The sequence below is a fragment of the Condylura cristata genome, unplaced genomic scaffold (assembly GCF_000260355.1).
Source record: "Condylura cristata isolate star-nosed mole 26May11 unplaced genomic scaffold, ConCri1.0 scaffold00004, whole genome shotgun sequence".
Taxonomy (NCBI): Eukaryota; Metazoa; Chordata; class Mammalia; order Eulipotyphla; family Talpidae; genus Condylura; species Condylura cristata.
Genome location: NW_004567105.1, coordinates 16,002,056 through 16,021,545, shown reverse-complemented (window position 1 = coordinate 16,021,545; position 19,490 = coordinate 16,002,056). Strand labels below are relative to the sequence as shown.

General features: G+C 47.0%; 1 protein-coding gene across 1 annotated transcript in view; it reads left to right on the top strand.

The window, feature by feature from the left end:
- PLXNC1 (plexin C1) overlaps positions 1-19,490 on the top strand; it is a gene marked incomplete at its 5' end in the record, with an annotated part of 137,266 nt that overhangs the window by 35,675 nt on the left and 82,101 nt on the right. The window contains one exon of the mRNA XM_012735138.1: positions 477-577. Coding sequence (XP_012590592.1) covers positions 477-577 — 101 coding nt within the window. The remainder of the gene's footprint in view (positions 1-476; positions 578-19,490) is intronic.

The following is a 19,490-nucleotide window of genomic DNA, read 5'->3' as shown; positions in this document are numbered from 1 at the left end:
GCTGCCCTGGGGTGGGGGATGGGGCGTAGGGGGGTGGCCGGGTGTTCCTCATAGCTGCCTCCAGGGCCAGCCTGGTGACTGCAGTCCTGGCTGAGAATCTTTTGCTCTCCCCAGAAACTCACTTGCAAAGCACCAAGACCACACACTCACTGGCTGTGGACCTGATCCCACCATTCCCTTTGGGAATAATTCAGTGCAAATGGACTTCCCTGAGAGGTGAATTTAAAATACAGAATCTTAGGCCAGGCCCCAGAACCTCTGGTCAGCAACCCAGGCCTGGGAATCTGCACTTTCCAAAGCCCCCCTCCAGTTGATACCCGCCCAGCCCCCTGGACATACACACACACCTCTGCCCAAGTCACTACACACAGAGTTTGCGTTGAAAAGTGTGCTCCTCTGCCCCTTCATCGGGTGAGATATTGCCACTTTTTCTAGGGAGGCTCCGACTCTGACTGCTGCCGCGTCTTTATTTTTAGGTGAGGAGAATTCCGGTTGCCGATTGCAGTAAACATCAAACCTGCTCTGCCTGTCTAAGAGCCGAGGACCCTTATTGCGGTTGGTGCCACTCGCAGCAAAGGTATTTCCTGAATTCGTTCTCACGGACTCACATGCTCACACGCACGCGCACACACACACACACACACACACACACACACAAGTCATGCGGCTGTAGGCGGGCGGAACACTTGTTGCCCCACTTAAAACCATCCGTTTCAATGACCCCGGGGGAGCCAATCTCCTCGCCGACTGAAATACCACTGTGTAACCCTAATTAATTTTCTGAGACGTTCCCAGCCGCGTCAGAGCTACTAAGTCCCGGGGCTCAGACCACTGGGGGTTCCCCCAGCACGCAGGGCTGGTCGGGGCGGCCCCAGGAGAGTAGGCGGGAGCCCCCAGACTTGCTGGCACTTTCCACAGCGTTCCTCCCAGAAGATGAAAGACTAGAGGATGTTTGAAAATTTACAGTTGGGTCCTAGTGGTGCTCCGTGTGCTGCGGGCCCTGTGGAAGCCGTTATGGATGGTGTTGTCTCCAAATGCCGCGTGCAGCTGTGGGCCTGATGTACAATCTCAGTCTCGCGGCAGAATCTGCTCTTGAATTACGATGTTCACGACCCAGCCAGGCTCAGGGGCGACTTGCAGCGGCTTCCTCGCCATGGCAGCTCCTAGCTAGCGTGGCTGGGACCGGCCTGGTTGGATTCGCTGTTGCCATGGCAACCCAGTACTCAGGCTCTCGCTATAGAAGCAAGGGGGAGAGAGCCAAGCTGCAGCTCACGCAAGGGGAAAAACCACCATAACAGTGTCTGTCAGTTTGGTGCTTTCAGTTTTGAAAGGTGAAAAAGGATAAGAAGGAATAGAGCAGGTGCAGAGAAGCTGACGGCTGAGCGAGGGACAGTCTGGGGACAGAAAAGCACCCCCCTTGGCTCCCCCCCCCCCCCCCTGCAAGAGAATTGGGAGCTTCTGTGGGAGAAAACCCAGATAAATGATAAGAGAAGGGGAAATGCGTACAAGCAAGAGGTTCGGGGAAACAAACTAAAAATATGGGGTTGGAATTAATTAAGAGTTCAAGGAGGAAGTCAAAAGCTGAGATGCAGCAAGACGCATAATTGCCCTGCCTTTTGCTGAGTTTCCTTACCGGGCGCTTGGCTGTTTCCGTCAGAATCACTGGCAGACAAAAGGAGCAGGGCCAGGAAAATTCTCATGAATAATTGTAATTGGGTAGGAACGTTTTTCTTCTTGTCGCTTGCCCGAGACTAGAGTTTAAGAAATTAACTGATCACAAACTGCATTTCATGGCAGCACACCCAACTTAGCTGATCTGCCTCATCTTGCCGACCCCCCCTTCATTTCTGTGAAATTCCTGTGTGGGTAGAGCTCATGCAGGTGTTAACTCCGCGATGGTGGTGGTGACAGTGATGGCTGTGACGAAGTGGCCACACTTAGCTGGGGTTGGCTAAGTGCAAGGTCTGGAATTCATAGGACGTGTCAGGCAGGTGGTGTGAACTTCAGTTACTAGTTGTCAAATGGTATGTAAAGAAGTCACAAGACCAGATGAGGGACGGAGTCATGTACCCTGGCGAGAGAAGTTTCTGCAGAACTAAGCAGTGTCTGTGGATCAAGGAGGTGAAAGGGGGAAAGTTGGAAAGGAAAGAGACAGGACTGCAGAAAACCCCACGAGGGTGCTCTTCTGGATGCCAAGGGGTGAAGGAGCAAGTGTTCCCCTGGCCAGATAGTGCAGAGAGGTCAAGCTCTGGAAGAGGGGAACTGATCCGCCAGACCCGAATGAGGATCGGGGGCTGTGAGCAGGTCCTCTCTGGGAAGGGTGCTAACACTGCAAGAGAAAAGAGACAAGACTTTAGAGGCGCTTTGCTGAGAAAGACAGAAAAGGAGCAGACATTGAAGGAGAAAGTGGAATCCAGGCAGCTTTGTTGTTTTGGAGACACATGAAATAATAGTGTCTTGGAGACTGTTGGGAAAGTTCCAGTAAAGAGAGAGAAACTGATGATGCAGGAGAAGAAAGGCAGAGTGGGGAGATATATCATTCAGCAGATGAAAGAAACTGAGCTAGTGTGCCCGTAGTATGGCGAAGCCAGCCCTGGCTGTGGAGGGCAGCTGGTCCCTGGTGATGGCAGGCAGGTGAAGAAGGCAGGCCCAGAAGCAGGGAGTTGGTGGCAAGATGTTCAGTAGCTTTTCCCAGTGCTTCTGTCACTGGGACTAATGAGCGTGAGGGGTGGCGGGGGAAGCCCCTGCGAGGATGAAGAAAAAAGGGAGAGAAAGTATGAAACAGTCAGGGAGAGCATGGAAATGGGCACTAACAGGATGATGGCTTTGCACCACGCGGGCCCCCTCAGGATGGGTGGTCTGACCTCGGAAGCAAGGCCGGTCAGTGCGGCTTGGCTTGTGGAAACCATGGTGGGCTTTGCTGGTGTAGTGGTGGGCAGGAGGAGAGTCTGGGCTTTGCCGGGAAACACAGCAAAGCAGGAAACAAGGGTCAGGGCACTGAGGCCTCCTGCAGGCTCAGATGCTGAGCTGGATAGTGACACCTGCAAGCAGCCCTGAGTGTAGGCTTGAAGTGAACTCGGGGGACGTGAGGGCACGAGGGAGCGAGGGATGTGAAAAGGTGTCTGGATCTGTGCACGGGAGGTCCCACTTGGGATTAAGACTTGCTGGGGCTGGGGAACTGGAAAAGGGTAGTGCTTGGGTTTTGTGGGGAGGTTGAAATTGAAGAGGTGGAGATGATGGGGGTCACTGTGATGACAAAGCCTGGGGTCCATTTGTAACACTGGGGAGAGGGTGATATCAATGACAGACAGGAGGTGGCAAGGAATTAGATGGATCAGCTGTGACTGTCACCAAAAATGATGATGGGGACAGTGTTAGAGAGAGTGAGGAGCTAAATATTTAAGACAGGAAGGAACTGGGCGAAGGTGGGAGTCTGCACATTCACTTGTTAAGGGATGTGGGTTGGTGTGGGCTGTGGACGTGAAGCATGAGCTTCAAACCTGGGGCAAGTTCAGGGGACAGAGTTGGAGTGAGGGAAGAATCACCCAGAAGAGGCAGTAAGACACAAACAGGGTACCTAAGGCAAGGGAGCGAGCAGCCAGCCACTGAGGGGCTGCAGGAAGCTGTACCCTCAAGGGGAGCCTAGTTTCTGGGAGCGCCCAGAGGCCTGTGAGTGCAAAGAGGCGAATAACGGAAAAATTTGAGAACATGGAGCTGTAATTGCTAATGGGCTGTGACTTGTACCTGTCTATAAATCCCACTGCTTCCTGTTTCTGTTCTCATTCCCATGCCTGCTCCACGCTACCCAAAAATAGTGAGCCTTTCAAAAAAATTTTTTTTAAAGATTTATTTATTTATGCATACAAGAATTGGGGTACAGTCTAGAGGTGTGAGGGGGGATGAGAGGATTTGCAGAGACAGAGTGGGGAGCAGAACAGGCAGATGTACTGAAATACACTGCTGAGGGGAGCAGTGGGCAGGATGGGAGGGGTCTGCTGCGCCATGTGGGTCAGCTCCCTGGCTGGGGATCGAACTCGTGCTGCAGTGGCTGCAGACACTTTCATAGTGCTGCATTTTAGCCTGTTGTGCCACCAGGGAGGGCCCTCAAACATTTTTTAATTGTATTTTTTATTGCGGAAACTGTCTATGTCCTGTATGACCCAGTGGTATAGAATCGCACTTCTCCAGCCATATGTCACCACATCTACCACACCCTCCACAGTGCCCATTGTTCTCTGTTGGCCCCCTCCATGCTTTGCTACTCTCCTGACCTCCCCATTCTAGTAGGCTCAATTCTACATTTTAGATTTTTAGAGTTTGTTTTGGTGTGGCTTTGTCTGCTCCTTTGTTTGTTTCTCTGTATTCCACATATGACTTAATTTTGCTCAGTATAATCTCCTCCAGGTCTATCCACATCGAAGAGTAAGCCTTTGAAAGCCTCAACCAGATGATGTCATTCCCCGCTTTCAGTTCATCCTCCCCTGGCTTTCCATCTCAGGTTTCAGGAGGATTCTCTTTCAGCCAGGCTGGGTACGGACATCCCATAATCTGGCCTGTGGCTACATCTCACACCACCCTGTCCTTCCCTTACCAGCCCTAGATACACTGACACTCTGGAACATGCCAAGCTTGTTCCGGCCTCAGACACTTTGCATGTGCTGTTTCTTCAGTCTGGAGTATTCTTCTCCAAATCTCCCAGTGCTGGCTCTTTTTGGCTCTCAGGCCATAGCATACACATCTCTATCTGCTGGGTCTGAATTAGCCTCATCTCACTCCCCGTGACTTCACTGCTTTAGCCTCTTTATGGCCCATCACCATCTGCATTGATCTTACTTCTCTGTCTCTCTCTGTATTACAGTGTATGTGTTCGCAAACATAGGGATTGTGCCTGACTTGTTCATTAACGCCTCTTAGTGGGTATCAAAAAAATCTGTCAGGTTGACTGGGAAATTCTACCAATGACACATTGAGTGGTAGATGTTAAATATCCTAGAACAGTCTGGATTTGTGAACTAAGGATCCTTCCCAGCCATGTCAGATGACTTGGTTTCACACTGACTTGGTTCTGGCCTAAGATGAAATAAAACCAAACCTCAGATCTGTGAGTCACTTTAAACACCCAGTACCATTCAAAATTAGGAATTCTAAAGGGGGATGTTTTCTTATAACTGTAGAGCATCCCACTGTGTTTATTTTAAATGTCACAGATTTATTTAGAAAAAATAATTTATTTTTTCTGTTGAGAAGGTTGAGCTTTCCTGCATACGTGTCTAGAAAGTTGATTTGGGGGGGTTGTCCAAGGAAGTGATTTTAACTTCCTTTTGATCGGTTGTTAAGAATAGACATCCCATGTAAGCCGATAAAAAGCAATCAGATAAACAATGAGCTCTAAAAAGTCTAGTATTTTATTGTTGGAACCTCAAATCCAACCTGTGCTGAATTTGTCTGTGTGGGTGGAAAGTGAATTTTTGCAGGCTGAATATCTTGGGTTTGGAAGCAGTTTCTCAGTCTGTCCCATATTGCAAAGCAGAGCACATGTGTTCAGTTACGGGTTTCCACAAAACTGACAATCCTGAACCAATGAACGGGTGAGGTTCCTATAGGCTCATCTGCAAGCTTGTTTGGCACTCAGAATGCATTTTCCCACAGAAACGATGTCCTAAATGAAGGACCAGTTTCCAAGCCAGCCCACAAAATTCAATTTATTTAATTTCAACAAACATTTATTGAATATCTCCCAAGAACCCAGTGTGGGAAGTGAGATAACTAGGTGCTGCTGTGAGAAATCAGATGCTGTCCTTGGCCTTAAGATCCAGATGTGAGCCAGAGAGGTGGGCGTGGCAGGGTCCGTGCTTCTTCGGTCAGTCAGAATCAGTTCTTTGTTACGCACCGACAACATGCTGAAGCCCATTCACACTTTCTAGTTCTTTCTTGCTCACATGGAAGCAGCAGTCTACTGAGGGATAGAGGAATCCCTCAGGTTTCTGCTTTAGTATTATTGTGTTAGCAGTGAATTCCCAGTAGCTGACAAGAATGTACATTGGGTTTCCTTACTTGTGGGTGAGCTCCTGCGAGGCATATATGTGGGCTGGGGGCTCATCAAGCCACAGGTGAGCGTTTAAGGTCTGCTTCACAGGTCTCCGCCATCCTGCATGTACTCTTCTCAAGCCAACAGCTAGAGCATAGGAGCCCAAGCTAAACTGGGCAGCTCATTCAGAGCTTCTAGGAGCTTCTGCTCACCTGTCTTTGCTGAAGCCCCGTGGATTCACAGGCCTAAGACAGCCGAGCCTAGCATCGATGGGGAGGGGAAATACAGCCCCCTACCCTAGTGGGAGATACCACAAAGGGACCTGCTCCAGGAGACGGCTGTGTGATTCTTGTACAGCAGTGACTGGAGACTTGGCAACCGAAGTTCAATCTACCATGATAAGTTAAGGAGCTACCTACCTCCCTACCTATAATATTGGTTGACATGGGAGGTTCCATGGGGCACATACAGACCATCTAACCCAACCTGAAAAGATCAGGCTTCCTGGAGGAAGAGAGGTCTAAGCGGAACCTTACATGTGAACACTTACCAGCCAGGCAAAGAGGAGGCGAGGAGGCTGGCTGAAGGAACAGGCTGTGCGAAGGCCAGAAGCTGAGTGTGAATGGAGAGTGCAGTCTATCACAGAGCGCTGGCGGGAGGGCGGCTTGCAGCCAAGGACAAGCGAGGACGGTATCGGAAGCCACACTGAAAAATTTGGATTTCGGTGGAAGGACTTGGGGATCCATTACAGGACTTCCACTAGGGGCCTAGATGGGCTGTGTGTTTCGGGATGAGCTCGCTGGTGCAAGATAGATTACAGGAGACCCCACCAGAAGCTGGCAAATGACTTGACTTAGAAGGGGGTTGTGAACCAGCAAGAGACCAGAGCCTGAATTAGAGATGATAGCAGTGATGGAAAGAAGTGGGCGGATTTAAGAGCTACTTGGAAGATAGAATTGACAGGACTTAGTGATTAATTGGATTCCCCCTTGAGTCTGACATACTAAAAATAGGGCCATAAAATGAAAAATAAAATATCTAGGTAGCCACAGTTTTTCTGGAAGATGTATTTTTCCCTTTATCTAAGAAGATAAAGAAATAGGTGAGTCCCACTCGCTTCCCAGCAAGGCGGTGATGCTGGCGTCAGGATGAGGGGAAGGAGTGGGCCATCTGGTTTGGGTGGCTAGGAGGAAAGGTGTCATTTGCTGGCCTGGGAAAGGTGTCATTTGCTGTTCAGGACTGTAGCAGAGTAGCCCCGTTTGTGAGGCACAGCCGTGAGGGGTGGTGACTTCCTCTCCCAACAGAAAAGGTGAGTGCAGGCCCTAGCGAGTGCTTGCTGGGGGTGAACTACAGGCTTCTGTGTGACCTGCCAGTTGCTATAGTCTCTGTGACAGATCTTCTCTTCTGACGAACAGTACCTACCTCCTGAGGCTGCTGCGAACCTCAAACAGATCACATGCTTACAGCCCCAGGCACAATGTGTGGACAGTAAGCACTCCAGTGAGGAGGGCTGTTAGGATGATGCAAGTGCAGAGGAAGGATCCATGAGTTGTGACCAAGGTGGGGAAAGCTTCTCAGAGGAAGTGACATTAAAAGTAGGCCTAGAGGGCCCTCCCTCGTGTCGCAGGCGGTTAAAGCACAGCACTAGAAGCTAAAGCCACTTCAGCATGAGTTCGCTCCCCGCCCTGGAGGTGACCCATGTGGTGCGGCAGACCTCTCCTGACCCTCCCGCTGCTCCCCTCAGCAGTGTCCTTCGTCACTGGGCCTGTTCTGCTCCCCACTCTGTCTCTGGTGAATCCTCTCACCCGCCTGCACCTCTGGCCTGTACCCCAGTTCTGTATGCATAAATATATCTTTAAAAAAAAATAGTGGGCCTGGAAGTGTAAGTAGACTTTCACCAAAGGCAGAGGCATTTCAAGACGAAGAACCTGCACAGGGAGAGGTCCTGAGAGGGAGTGGCGGATTGAAGTATATCACTGTAGCCTGGCTCTGGAAGGAAGGGAGTAAAGGGGGTGCTGGCTGGAACCAGGGTGCAAAGGGCTCAGAGTCTGGACTCTATCAGTGGTTGTTATTGGTTGGTGCTGGGAATTACTGAAGGGCTGCCCCGATCATATTTGTGTTTTAAGAAGAATATCCTGAAGTGATGTTGGAGGCAAACTGCTATTTCTGGAGCATTCACCATACCTCCCGCTCTGGCCCGTTCCAGCATCTCTGTCTCTTGATCTGTTTTGCGAAGAGTGAGCTTACCTCACATCTCTCCCAGGCTCATCTACGTGGCAGCCATTTCGCCCCACCTCTCCCAGCACCCCATGGGGCTCCAATTGCTTTGGCCCCAGTAACGGCATGGAACCAGGGCTGGGTCCTTTTCAGAAAATGCACCACACAGGAAGCCTCTCACTCCTCTTTACTTGTGGCTTACCCTGTAGGCCCAAGCCTGTGCAGGATATGTTCAGGGTGGGGACGAGCCCCCAGGCCTGTTGACACTAAGTGTGTAGGCTCTCTGTCCCCACTACCAGTGGAAAACCTTCGGGCAGCCCCTCTGATAGTGACTGTGGGGTCTTCAGCGGCTGGTTAGCTATTATACAGAGACTGTGAAGGAGGTCAAGCGTCAACTTGGCCTAACAGCAACCTTTTTGAAAGGGTTGAGGAGAAGAGTATTTTGAACATGGAAAAAGAAAAACTGAAATTTGTCAAACTCCTTTTCCCCCAATACCCCAAAGTAGCAAAGAGTCTAGCGATGTGCGGCTGGGCACATCCAGCTCCCTGGCTGAGAGGGGTGGTCCACGCCAGGGCTGTTGTGTACTACAAGGTCCCAAGGCCATCGCTGGAAATCCATAGCCACGTTCTCCTGAAGCCTGAGTCACTCTGGTCCACTGTGTCATTGTGAGAGGTGGACAAGAGGCAGCAGGGAAGTCCCCAAAGGCCTTTCAGGAGAGGAGTTCTGGTTAGCCCCTTGTCCTTCAGAGCACAGGGGCTGCAGTGTGTGCCCTTCCAGGGGCCCTGCCCCAGCCCAGGCCCTGCCGGGAGACAGGCCCACATGCGTGGAGGAGAGTCTGCGTATCATGCGCAGACACTGTGCCCTGCGTTCTCCCTTTGTCGTCCCGGTCCCCTGTGAAGCAAATGCTCCTCCAATACCCACTTGAGAGATGCAAAAACAGCCTTCAGTTGTGTATTCATTTTCTATCACTAATGTGACAAATTATCACAACTGTGATGGCTTGAAAACCACACGTATTTATTATCTCGGAAGTCTGCAACTGGTTTTGCTGGGTTAAAATCAAGACGTGAAAGCACTGCTCTTGTGGAGCCTGCTGCAGGGAGGATGTTTTCTGGCCTGTCTAGCTTCTGGACGCATCTGCACTCCTGGTCTCATGGCCTCTCCTCGCCTCTGCAGAGGCCAGCAATCCAGCATCTTGCTTCTCTGACCCTCCACGGTGCGACCACTTCTCCGTCTCAAGGGGACTCTCCTGCTCCTTCTCCTGGGCACCCTGGTGGTTCCTTTGGACCCATTTAGATAATCTTCAAGATAATCTTCCTATCTTAGATACTGAGTTACATCTGTGCAAAGTCCCTTCTGCCATGTAAGGTAACATTTTCGCAGGTCTCAGAGATTTAGACTTGGATACCTTTGAGGGTCATTATTCTGCTTCCCGTGGGTTGTACACGTCAGTGGAACAGGCATCAAATGTAGGGTTTGCTCTAACGCTGAAGCCAGTACCTTTATCTCCTCCTTTGAAGAATGGGAAGGGGGATGAGAAAGACATTATCCTTTGTGGCTGTGAGAGAGAGGAGGGAACCAGGTCCCTAGGGATCCTTCAGGGATGACCTATCATGCATGAGGAATGGCATTCAGGGCCAACCTGAGTGACAGAGACCCTCCCACTTTGCAAGTGTGAGCGTCCACACGTCTGCCGGGAACCTGTGGAACACGCAGCGTGCCACACACTGTCTGAGCACAGGTTCTCCAGCGGTGAACCACATGCCCTCATGGATAATGGAGATGGATTTGTTTCCTAGGGTTGCCATAGCAGCCACGAATTTGGTGGCTTCAGACAACATAAATTTATTCACTCAATTCTAGAAATCTAAAATCAAGCAGGGCCAGGCTCCATCTGAAGGCTCTGGAACAGAAGCCTTCCCCTCTTCCAGCTTCTCGTGTGTCTTAGTCTCCATCTCTGCTTCCATCCTCACATGGCCTCTTTCCATTGTGTGTCCTTCATGAAGACGCCAGTGTTCACCTGAAATCCAGGATGACGCCACCTGGAGATCCTTGCTAAGACGTCTGCAAAGACTGATTTCCAAATAACGTCACATTCTGAGGTTCTAAGTGGAGGTGAATTTTGGGGCAACATTCTCAATCCACTGTGTGAGGGAAGTTGGGTGGTATAAAAATAAGGAAATAGAAAGCATGTCAGATGGCGATCTATATTATGAAGACAAATAAGCAGAGGAAGGGTTAGGAATTACAGGCAGGAGCTTAGGAGAGGTGATGATGGAACTAGAGAGCTCTAAGCTGGAGGGCCTCACTGAGGAGGGGACATCTGAGCCAACCGGAGGAGCTCATTTCACTTTGGGAGTGTCCTTCTTCCTTAGCTCTGACCACATCGAAAGGCGTGGCCAGGAAGACAACATGAGCTAGAAGTTTCATTCTCCATTCATCCTTTCCTTCCAATCTGGGATATGTCCTTGGGTGGAAGTCTGTGCAGTGACACTTGTTTATGGTCCAGTGCAGCTCTAATGACAGCGACAATGATAATAATGGGATGTGCGGGTGGCCCCTCCTTCTGGTGTGAGGACCCCATTGTGCCGACTAATTGTGTAGAAGCAAGTAGGACAACTGTCTGTGGGGTGGAAGCAGCGGGAAGCAAAGAGGAATATGTCGTTCAGGCTTCGGGGCATCCCTGAATTACCCTGGCGAAGGCAGAGTCCATGCATCTGGGTTACTGAGCACACAGGAAAGGATTGGGGGCCTTGTAACCCAGGAGGGGGAGGCTTAGGTGAAGCAGAGTCCCTAGGCTCTCCGTCATTTATACCAACTCTCAGGAACTGGGACTCAATCCTGTTCACTTAAAAGCAGAAGGTGAAGAGGGGATAAACTTCAGAAGGGACATGGCTCTTGGTGTCCCAGTAGTTAACAGAGAGGCCATCCTGTGTCTCCAAATCCAGTTTTGTTTGGTGGAGCCAGCCACTGAGGCCCTCGAACCTCAGCTTCCAAACTATTTACCTGCACCGTCTCTAATTGATGCTCTCTGGCTTCAGACGAGTACCATTAGGAGTATACCCCTTTTAGTAAATATATGTTTTAATGGAATAGATTTTTTTTTTTTAAGATGACCTTATCTCAGGCAGCAGGCACTTTTCATAAGTATGTATTGATTGTTTTTTTAAAATTCCTCAAATGTTTTTACTTGTCTTTGTGACCTAGTACTTGTCCTGTTCCCGTAACGACTCCATGTTCAAGCACAATGTTGGATCTTCGTTCGAAGCGTTATCTGCCTCTCGTGTTTTCTTGTAGTTCTGCTCTGCGTTGCTCTGTAACATCAGCACGTTTGTCTTCTGCTGTATTGAGTGGACCATTTCTGCTCTGCCTTCAAAGGATTCAGAAGGGCTCTCAGGAAGATGGGGTTGTTGTTATGACCCCATTTACTGAGGCCCAGAGAAGCTTAGGAATGTGCGCTCCATCACAGAGGGAATGTATGGGTGCACAGCCTCGAACACAGATCTTCCTGATTTGTAAACATCATTTTCCTATCTTTATTTCCATACGACCATTTATTTTTAAAGCTTTCCTTAAATGCTTCAGTTCCTGGTTGGCTTTTGCAAATAAAAATGCCAACTTTTAGGACACTCATCGCACACAAAAGAACCACATGGGGGAAGACCACAAATCCCTTTTGTGAATGTATCAGTCTGCAAATGTGTTTTCCGTGTGCTAAATAGCTCCAAGTTTCAAGACAAAGACTGGTTTTCCACCACGCCAGTTAACCGGCCAACCCAGAGAAGAAAAGGTAACAAAACAACTTACTCTGGTTTCATGGAGACACAGACAAGAATTTAGTCACTTTAGATTTTCATTCTTAACCCATTTCAGTGAATGCTTGTTGAATAATACTCACCGTGGCCAGGACCAGTACTAGGTGCTGAGGGAAACAAGGTGAATGAGGCTTTGTCCTAAGGAAGCTCTGTCCTAGGGCACATGGAGGAAGCAGACCCGGAGCAAATAACTTCTACACACCATGGAACATGTTCTCAGAGCGGAAGCCCAAGGTCTGGGGACACCCCAAGAGTCCTTCAGGTTTGAGAGGGAGGAGGGCTGTAATTAAGGGTCATCCCAGGTGTTGAGCTGCTTCTGCCTCCTTGCATAGGAAAGGCATCTTTCCACGTGGACTTGAGTATGTGAACATTGAACGGGCAGGCTGGTTACTCTTTTTGCCCAAATCCCTGTCTCCTCACTACCATTTTGTGATTGTTTGTCTTTTGCCATGCAAGCTTTTACTCATATTCTGTTTTATTTGCCCATATAATACATAATAGAAATCACTAATATTTACTGAGGCATTATTGTAAGCTTCTGTTAAACAGCTGCATGTTTTTTGAATAACTCCATGAGATAGAAACTGTACACTTCTGCAGATGGAGAGTGAGAGGGCAGGGAATTATACTGAGTTCTATTGGCTGGTCCTTAATCATTTTCTTGCAGAGACCCAGCTTTAATTGAATTCAGGGTCTTCGCACAGGCTGTTCCTTCTACATGGAATGCTGTTCCCTTTGTTCTTTATGTGGCTAGATTGTTTTCATCCTTGAACTCTGAAGTACTGTCTCTTTTGATCAGCCTGTCTATACTCTTTCCTCCCTGGAAATAACCTAAGTGCCTATTACGGATGAGTGGGGAAAGATGTGGTCTGTGTACACAATGGAATACCATTCAGCTATTGCAAAAAAAAGATGAAATCTTGCTATTTGTGACAATATGGACAGGCCTTGAGGGGATTATGCTAAGTGAAATAAGAGACTGAGAAAGACAAATACGATATGATTTCACTGAAGTGTGGAAGATAAACAAGAAAACAAATAAAACAAAACAAAAAGCAAATCCCTAGATCCTAATAACAGAAAGGTGGTTACCAGAAGGGAAGGAGTGGGAGAGGAGTAAAACAGGTATAAGGGGTCAGTTGTATGGGTCTGGCTGGAAATGAGACTTTGGGTAGGGATCTAATGTGGCATATATAGATGTCAAATTATAATACAGTATTCTTGAATTCCATATAATGTAACCAACCAGTGTTACTCCCTCAAGCACTAAAACAATTAGAAAATAGTTTTCTTCCTGCTATATCCTTGGTTTATTTTTTTATATATATACATATATATATGTATATATATTACATCATTCTTCATTTTTGTGCAATGCATGCATTTTCATGCCGGATATAGTCCTTGTGAAATTCCCACCACCAGTTCACCCGTGTACTGTGACCACAATCCCTTGTGGCTCTTCCCACCCTTGTTTTGATCTTGTTCCCTACTCCCCACCCCTGCAAAATGTCTCTGGTTTATAGTTGCCTGTTTTGACATTTACTTTATTGTATCAATTATGAATTATTTTAAATTATTGTCTGCTTCTTTGGATTTTGTCTGTATGTCTCCCTGGAATGTAAGCTCATTGAGAAGGAGCCTTACTTGGCTTATGCATTGACACAGCAATGCCTGCTGTAACTGTGGACCCTGAGTAAATATTCATAGAATGAATGCCAGGTGTAGTAGTAGGTCTCATTGGGGGCCCAGGTGGATTTGGCATGGCTTTCTCTTGGGGGGCTGCCATCTGGTCGGAGATGCAGGCAATCAGCATATACCAGAAGCACATGTGAAGTCCCATGGGGATACAAAGGAGGGAGCCACCACTTTGTTGGAAGGCTAGACAGACATCGTGAAGTAGGTGACACTAAGCTAGCCTTGACCAAAGGCCCTAGGGAATTCTGGGCAGTGGCATTAGCTAAATGTGCTAGAAAGGGGTGGGTATGTTTGCACTGCATCAACCTGTCAAATAACTGCACTCTGCCCAGAGCTGCACACAGGATATCAGGGCTCAGAGGCCAGATAGTCAGGATCACTGGCCCACAGTTATCCGGGGGTGAGTTTGGACAAGGTGGCCAGGACTCAGATCATAGTGTTTGGGTAGAGATGAGTGGGGAATAGGCTTTAGGAACCAGACCATAGGAGCCACATAGGGAGACGAGTTCGCACAGGTGAGAGGTACCTCTTAAGACTGACTAGCGGTGACCCTCTGAGCTCTGTGCTTGAGAATGACCTAGATAGCTATAGCACTGTGGCCAACTGGAGGCCCTGGAGTCTGGGGGTGGGGGAGGGGGGACGCGGGGAAGGGAAGATCAGACAGGAAGCTGCTGCAGGAGCCTCCTTGGGAGGTAAAGGGTGAGGAAGAATGCAGCACACACCTTAATGTGCTGCTTAGGATGAACAGGTCATAATCCACTGAGTGTGAGTTGGGGCGAGAAATCCAAACCTCTCTAATTTGACCCACCACTTGGGTTGCTGCTCATTAACCAAGATGGAACCATGTTCCCTATTGTGTGTGACTAGAAATCCCTAATCCCTCAACAAAAATGTTGGAAAACAGGATGTCCTTATTCCTGTCCTGGAAAGTTACAAAGCACACCTGCACATTCAAGAAGTCCTGAGCATATAAAGCTGTTAAATTTTATTTAACTAGTGTTTTGCAAATTTATTAGCAATGGGACCATACCAATAGCCCAAGCTGAAGAACACACTGAGAAATTCTGTGAACTGGAAGATAACCTGCATGGGCTTCTGTGGTTCATGCTTTAGAAGGACCTGTTTGCTATGAATGTTGGCATTTGTGATGGTCTCTCCTGGAAGCCGTTAGCATTTTTGAACAGTTTGTCCCAGCAGAACTTTTTACTGAAATTCACACCATGCTAACCTTTAGTTTTCTCATCTCTGAATTGGAGCTGCTTCCTGAAGTGGTTATAAGGATCAGTGGGTCAGTTCCCAGAAACTCCTAGAAATGGCCAGTGGCATGAGCTCTGAAATGTTAGCCCTCATTAGAAATCAGAAAGGGCAGGAGGCGAGATCATGGACTTGGGAACAGTCCTGCCTGCTTTAGAATCTGGGCCCCTCTGCTTTCTCACTCTGTGCCCTTGGGAAAGCAACATGGAGTCTTCTGTGCCTTGGTTTCCACCCTTTCTAAAGCAGGGACTTATGTTGTACCTACACATAGATTTGTTGTGAAGATTAAGTAAATCAGAGGCCTCCCAGGGGCCTGGGGTTAATCTCAGGGCTTTCCCCTCTGTGGCCTGAGTTCAGTCCCCGGCCTGGGAGCTGACCCACATGGCGCGGCAGACCTCTCCTGACCCGCCCGCTGCTCCCCTCAGCAGTGTGTTCTAGAGATCTCCCTGTTCTGCTCCCTACTCTGTCTTGGTGAATCCTCTCACCCCTCCCCCCACACCCCACCCCCAGTTTCTGTACACAAGAAAAAATTTTAAAATGTGAACTAAATTGCATGAAAGGACACTGCCTTTCAGATATATTTTTTAAATTCTTCTAAAAATTCTAATCTTAAAATTCTAAATGCGTTTGGCATCATTTTACCATGTGGATGGACTTTGAGCTAGTTCCAGTGACAAAATTCAAGTTTCAGCTTTCCCAGCCAGTCACCTTGGTCTGGATCTTGGCATTCCCCCTTTCTGCTCTGGCGACCTCGAATTCAGGGCTTTCACTTGGTCACGGTGACTTTATATTCTCTTCTGTTCAGGGGAGTTTGCTTTCTTCATCTCATGAGCTGACAGTGTGAATGCAATCCAGATTCTGCAGACCACCTGGCTCTCCTTTGGGCATTGTGCTTTTCTTAAAAATGCAGAAATCTGTTTCAGATCACTTAAGCAGAAGACCTTCCCCCAAGCATAGACACGGCCTCCCCATTCCCTGAGAGAGAGGCTGGATTGTTTTTTTGTTAAAAGTTTTCTGATCAGTGTGGAATCTTTGAACAGGTCACACCAACCCCCACTTTCAAACCAATTACCTGATATTTAGTTATCAGTTTTCTTCAGGGACTGTCTGCTCTTGGTGAACAATTAGATTAGAGGATAGTGATGAAATTCGAGTGGCAGGAAGTAGAAGTTACAGTTCTCAGTTCAGAGTTTCTATTTCAAGGTTGAGTGAGTGGTAAATTTTTACAGAGAGATTCCAGCCTAATAGAGTCAGATTCTATGTCCCTCGGTCCAGGCCATGGCCTTTCACCTGTCTAGAAACCCCAGTGATTCTAACTGTCCTTTCTGTTGGCATGAAAACCATTAATAATTTAAGCCATACCCATTTTAAAAAATAGAAATACTGTATAAGTACAATACTGTAATAATAAATTTAAAAGTCAATCCAGCTGGGCACTGTTCCCAGACTCCCAGCTGAGCAGAAGCACAAATAAGTAAAGAAGAAGAAAAACTGCTATATAATGCAAATGGCTGCAATCTCATTGTTCTCTGCTTCTCTTTCATTGCAAATGTATAACATGGAAGTAACGGTATAGATAAACAGGTTTTGTGGGTTAACCCGGAAACCCAATCACTGTTGATCGCATTATTGCTCTGGGGAGAAAGGTGTATTCGTATTACCAACAGATGGTTTGCTAGCAAATTTCTGAAGCACAATAGATTTGAAAGTTGGGGGCCTCTGGAATTTTAACCTCCAGTTGGTTTTGTTTCCAGAGCTAGTGATAGAAGGAAATTCCAGGCCTCTCAGAATCCCCCCCTTCCGGGCCCAGCCCGGCCATCCAACCACTGCTGAGGCCCCAGGAAGTCAGGCACACTCAGAACATCTTTATCCTTGGCTTCCTACCAGGTCCTTTCCGACGAAAGGGGAGGACTTTCTGTAAGCACTCAGAGTAGCATGGGGTAGTGTTTCCTCCAGGCAGGTTATTGGGGGTTTCTGGGAGGAGTTAGGGTTTGTGTAAATTTCCCCCAACTCGGGAGGCAAGCTCTATATGAACATACTATGTGAATTTCAAACAGCGAACTTGGAAACAAGCCCTGGAATCTGTTGGTTCATGAATTGGGGTTCAGATAGCTTTTGAATGTGATCTTTTATGAGCTGGAGCAGGGCAAAGGGGTGTTCCCTCTACTTACATAGTTCAGTGGCAAATTCTTATTTAGAATAGATGAAGTTGTACAGCAAGTTTTACAGCAAACTAATAAGAATAAGCTTTCTTCGATAGTCTCATTTACTAAATTGTTTCTATATACAGTGTTTTCCACCTAGGGAAAGTTCTTTTTTAATTTTAATTAACTTCTTGGTGTTAGGGTTTTTTCTTCCGGCAATCTTTCCTTTGCATTTGAGCTGGTTCTGTTTCCTGATTTGCAAATAGGATCATGCCTGCATATTGGTGTTAATCATGCAAGCATGAGATCTACTTGGAAATAAAGACTAGAAAAATAAAACACTGATTGGGACTCAGAGGACTTTTGGATGGGGGGATGGGTAAATGCAATAGCATAAGGTAAGGAAAGCAAATATATCTCTGCCATTTTCTCCAGAATGTGCTCATTCTAATCCGAGTCCAATTTTCCTCCTTTCTGTGGCCTGAAGAAATTGAAATGAAGCCAGTTAGAAATCAGCGTACCCGAGGCCTGCCTTAGAGAGGATCAGCCTCCCTGAGAGTCCTGTCGGACAGGAGAGGTTCATCTTATTTGGGTGGTGGCTTAAGCATTTACGCATTTGATCGTGACTTTTGCTGATACTTGGGAGTAAGTGTGCTGGCTTCCAAAGGGATCATTTCAAAGTAGCTAGTTTTGTTTACTAAAATGTGGGAGCTCCTATGACATGCCCCCTCCTTAGGAAATTGAATGTGTGGGTAATGTGCTGTCATGAAGATTTTATAATCTGCAGTATTGGAGAAGTAATAAGATACTGTTGTTGGTTGACCATCTGGTTATACATTCTTAGTGTCACAGTTGCTTTTTAATTTAATATTTTTTTTCCTAGTGAGAAGCAAGAAATAGGCATTTAGAAATTTCAGAGGTGTTTTACAAACAAGGAATTTGTTTAGTGGCTTAGCATGGTTAGATTTTGTTTTTATCTGATGCAAAGTAGGAAATGAAAGGTGGATTTATATATATATATATATATATTTAAGATTTATTTATGCATACAGAACTGGGGTATAGGTCCAAGGTGCAAGGGGTGAGAGGATTCATCAGAGACAGAGTGGGGAGCAGAACAGGCAGATGGACAAAGTACACTGCTGAGGGGAGCAATGGGCCGGACAGGAGAGGTCTGCTGTGCCATGTGGGTCACTCCCTGGCCAGGGATCGAACTCATGTTGAAATGACTGTGGCTAGCTTTGTAATGCTGCACTTTAACCCACTGAGCCACCAGGGAGGGCCTAATACATACATACATACATATATATATATATATATATATCTTTTTGTTTTCCAAAAGATAAACTGAAAACCTGTAATGCTGCACTTTAACCCACTGAGCCACCAGGGAGGGCCTAATACATACATACATACATATATATATATATATATATATATCTTTTTGTTTTCCAAAAGATAAACTGAAAACCTTAATTGCTGATGTTCTCCATCTGGCCCCATGTTTGAACTTTCAGCTTACCTTAAAAATTGTCTCTTTATCCAAAGTTGGAATATACATAAATCAGAAGGAAATTCTAGAAAGAAAAATCACCAGCAGAAATGACCTATAAAGATTTCATATTTCATCCATTCATTCAGAAATATTTATTGAAACTCTAGTATTTGCATATCATACTGCCGAACACTGAGAGACTTGCTGAAATAAGATGAAAGATATTCTCTCTTCCTTTAAGGAATTTAGACCTTGCTTGGGGGAGAGATGGCATAGACATATGAAATAGTTAAGTTGTAATTCAAGATAACATATGATTAAATACCAAAATGTGTGGTTCCAACAAGAAATGTTACAGGAGTTCAGAAAAGGGAGCGATAATTCAGTGGCACTACTGTTTTCTGTCTACAAATTGGCAAATTGTAGCACTATTTGTATGAAATATTTTACACTTGTTTTTTTGGCAGCCTTAGGCCTTGACTCCCAGGCAGCATTAAGAGCCTAAAAAAATATTAGTGCTTCCATCTCTCTGGAACTGGCTTGGGTTTTTTCAGTTGATTTCCCCCCTTATAGGTAGCAGAAGTGCCTTATACAAACTACAGTGCCCTAAAGAGGCAGGTCACTTGGGCCAAAACCTCTTTCAAATACAAAATAAGGAACCAGTCTGGCCATTCTAAGTTTTTGATTTAGCAGAACTGGCCACTGCATTGCACACTCTCCCTACATTGAGAGGCAGTTTAATTTGAACTTAATGTCTGTGACGGGCAAGCTAGCCATCGCGGGGCAGAGAAATGTGTGACTTGGAGAACTGCTGACGGAAATCCCCATGGCCATGGTG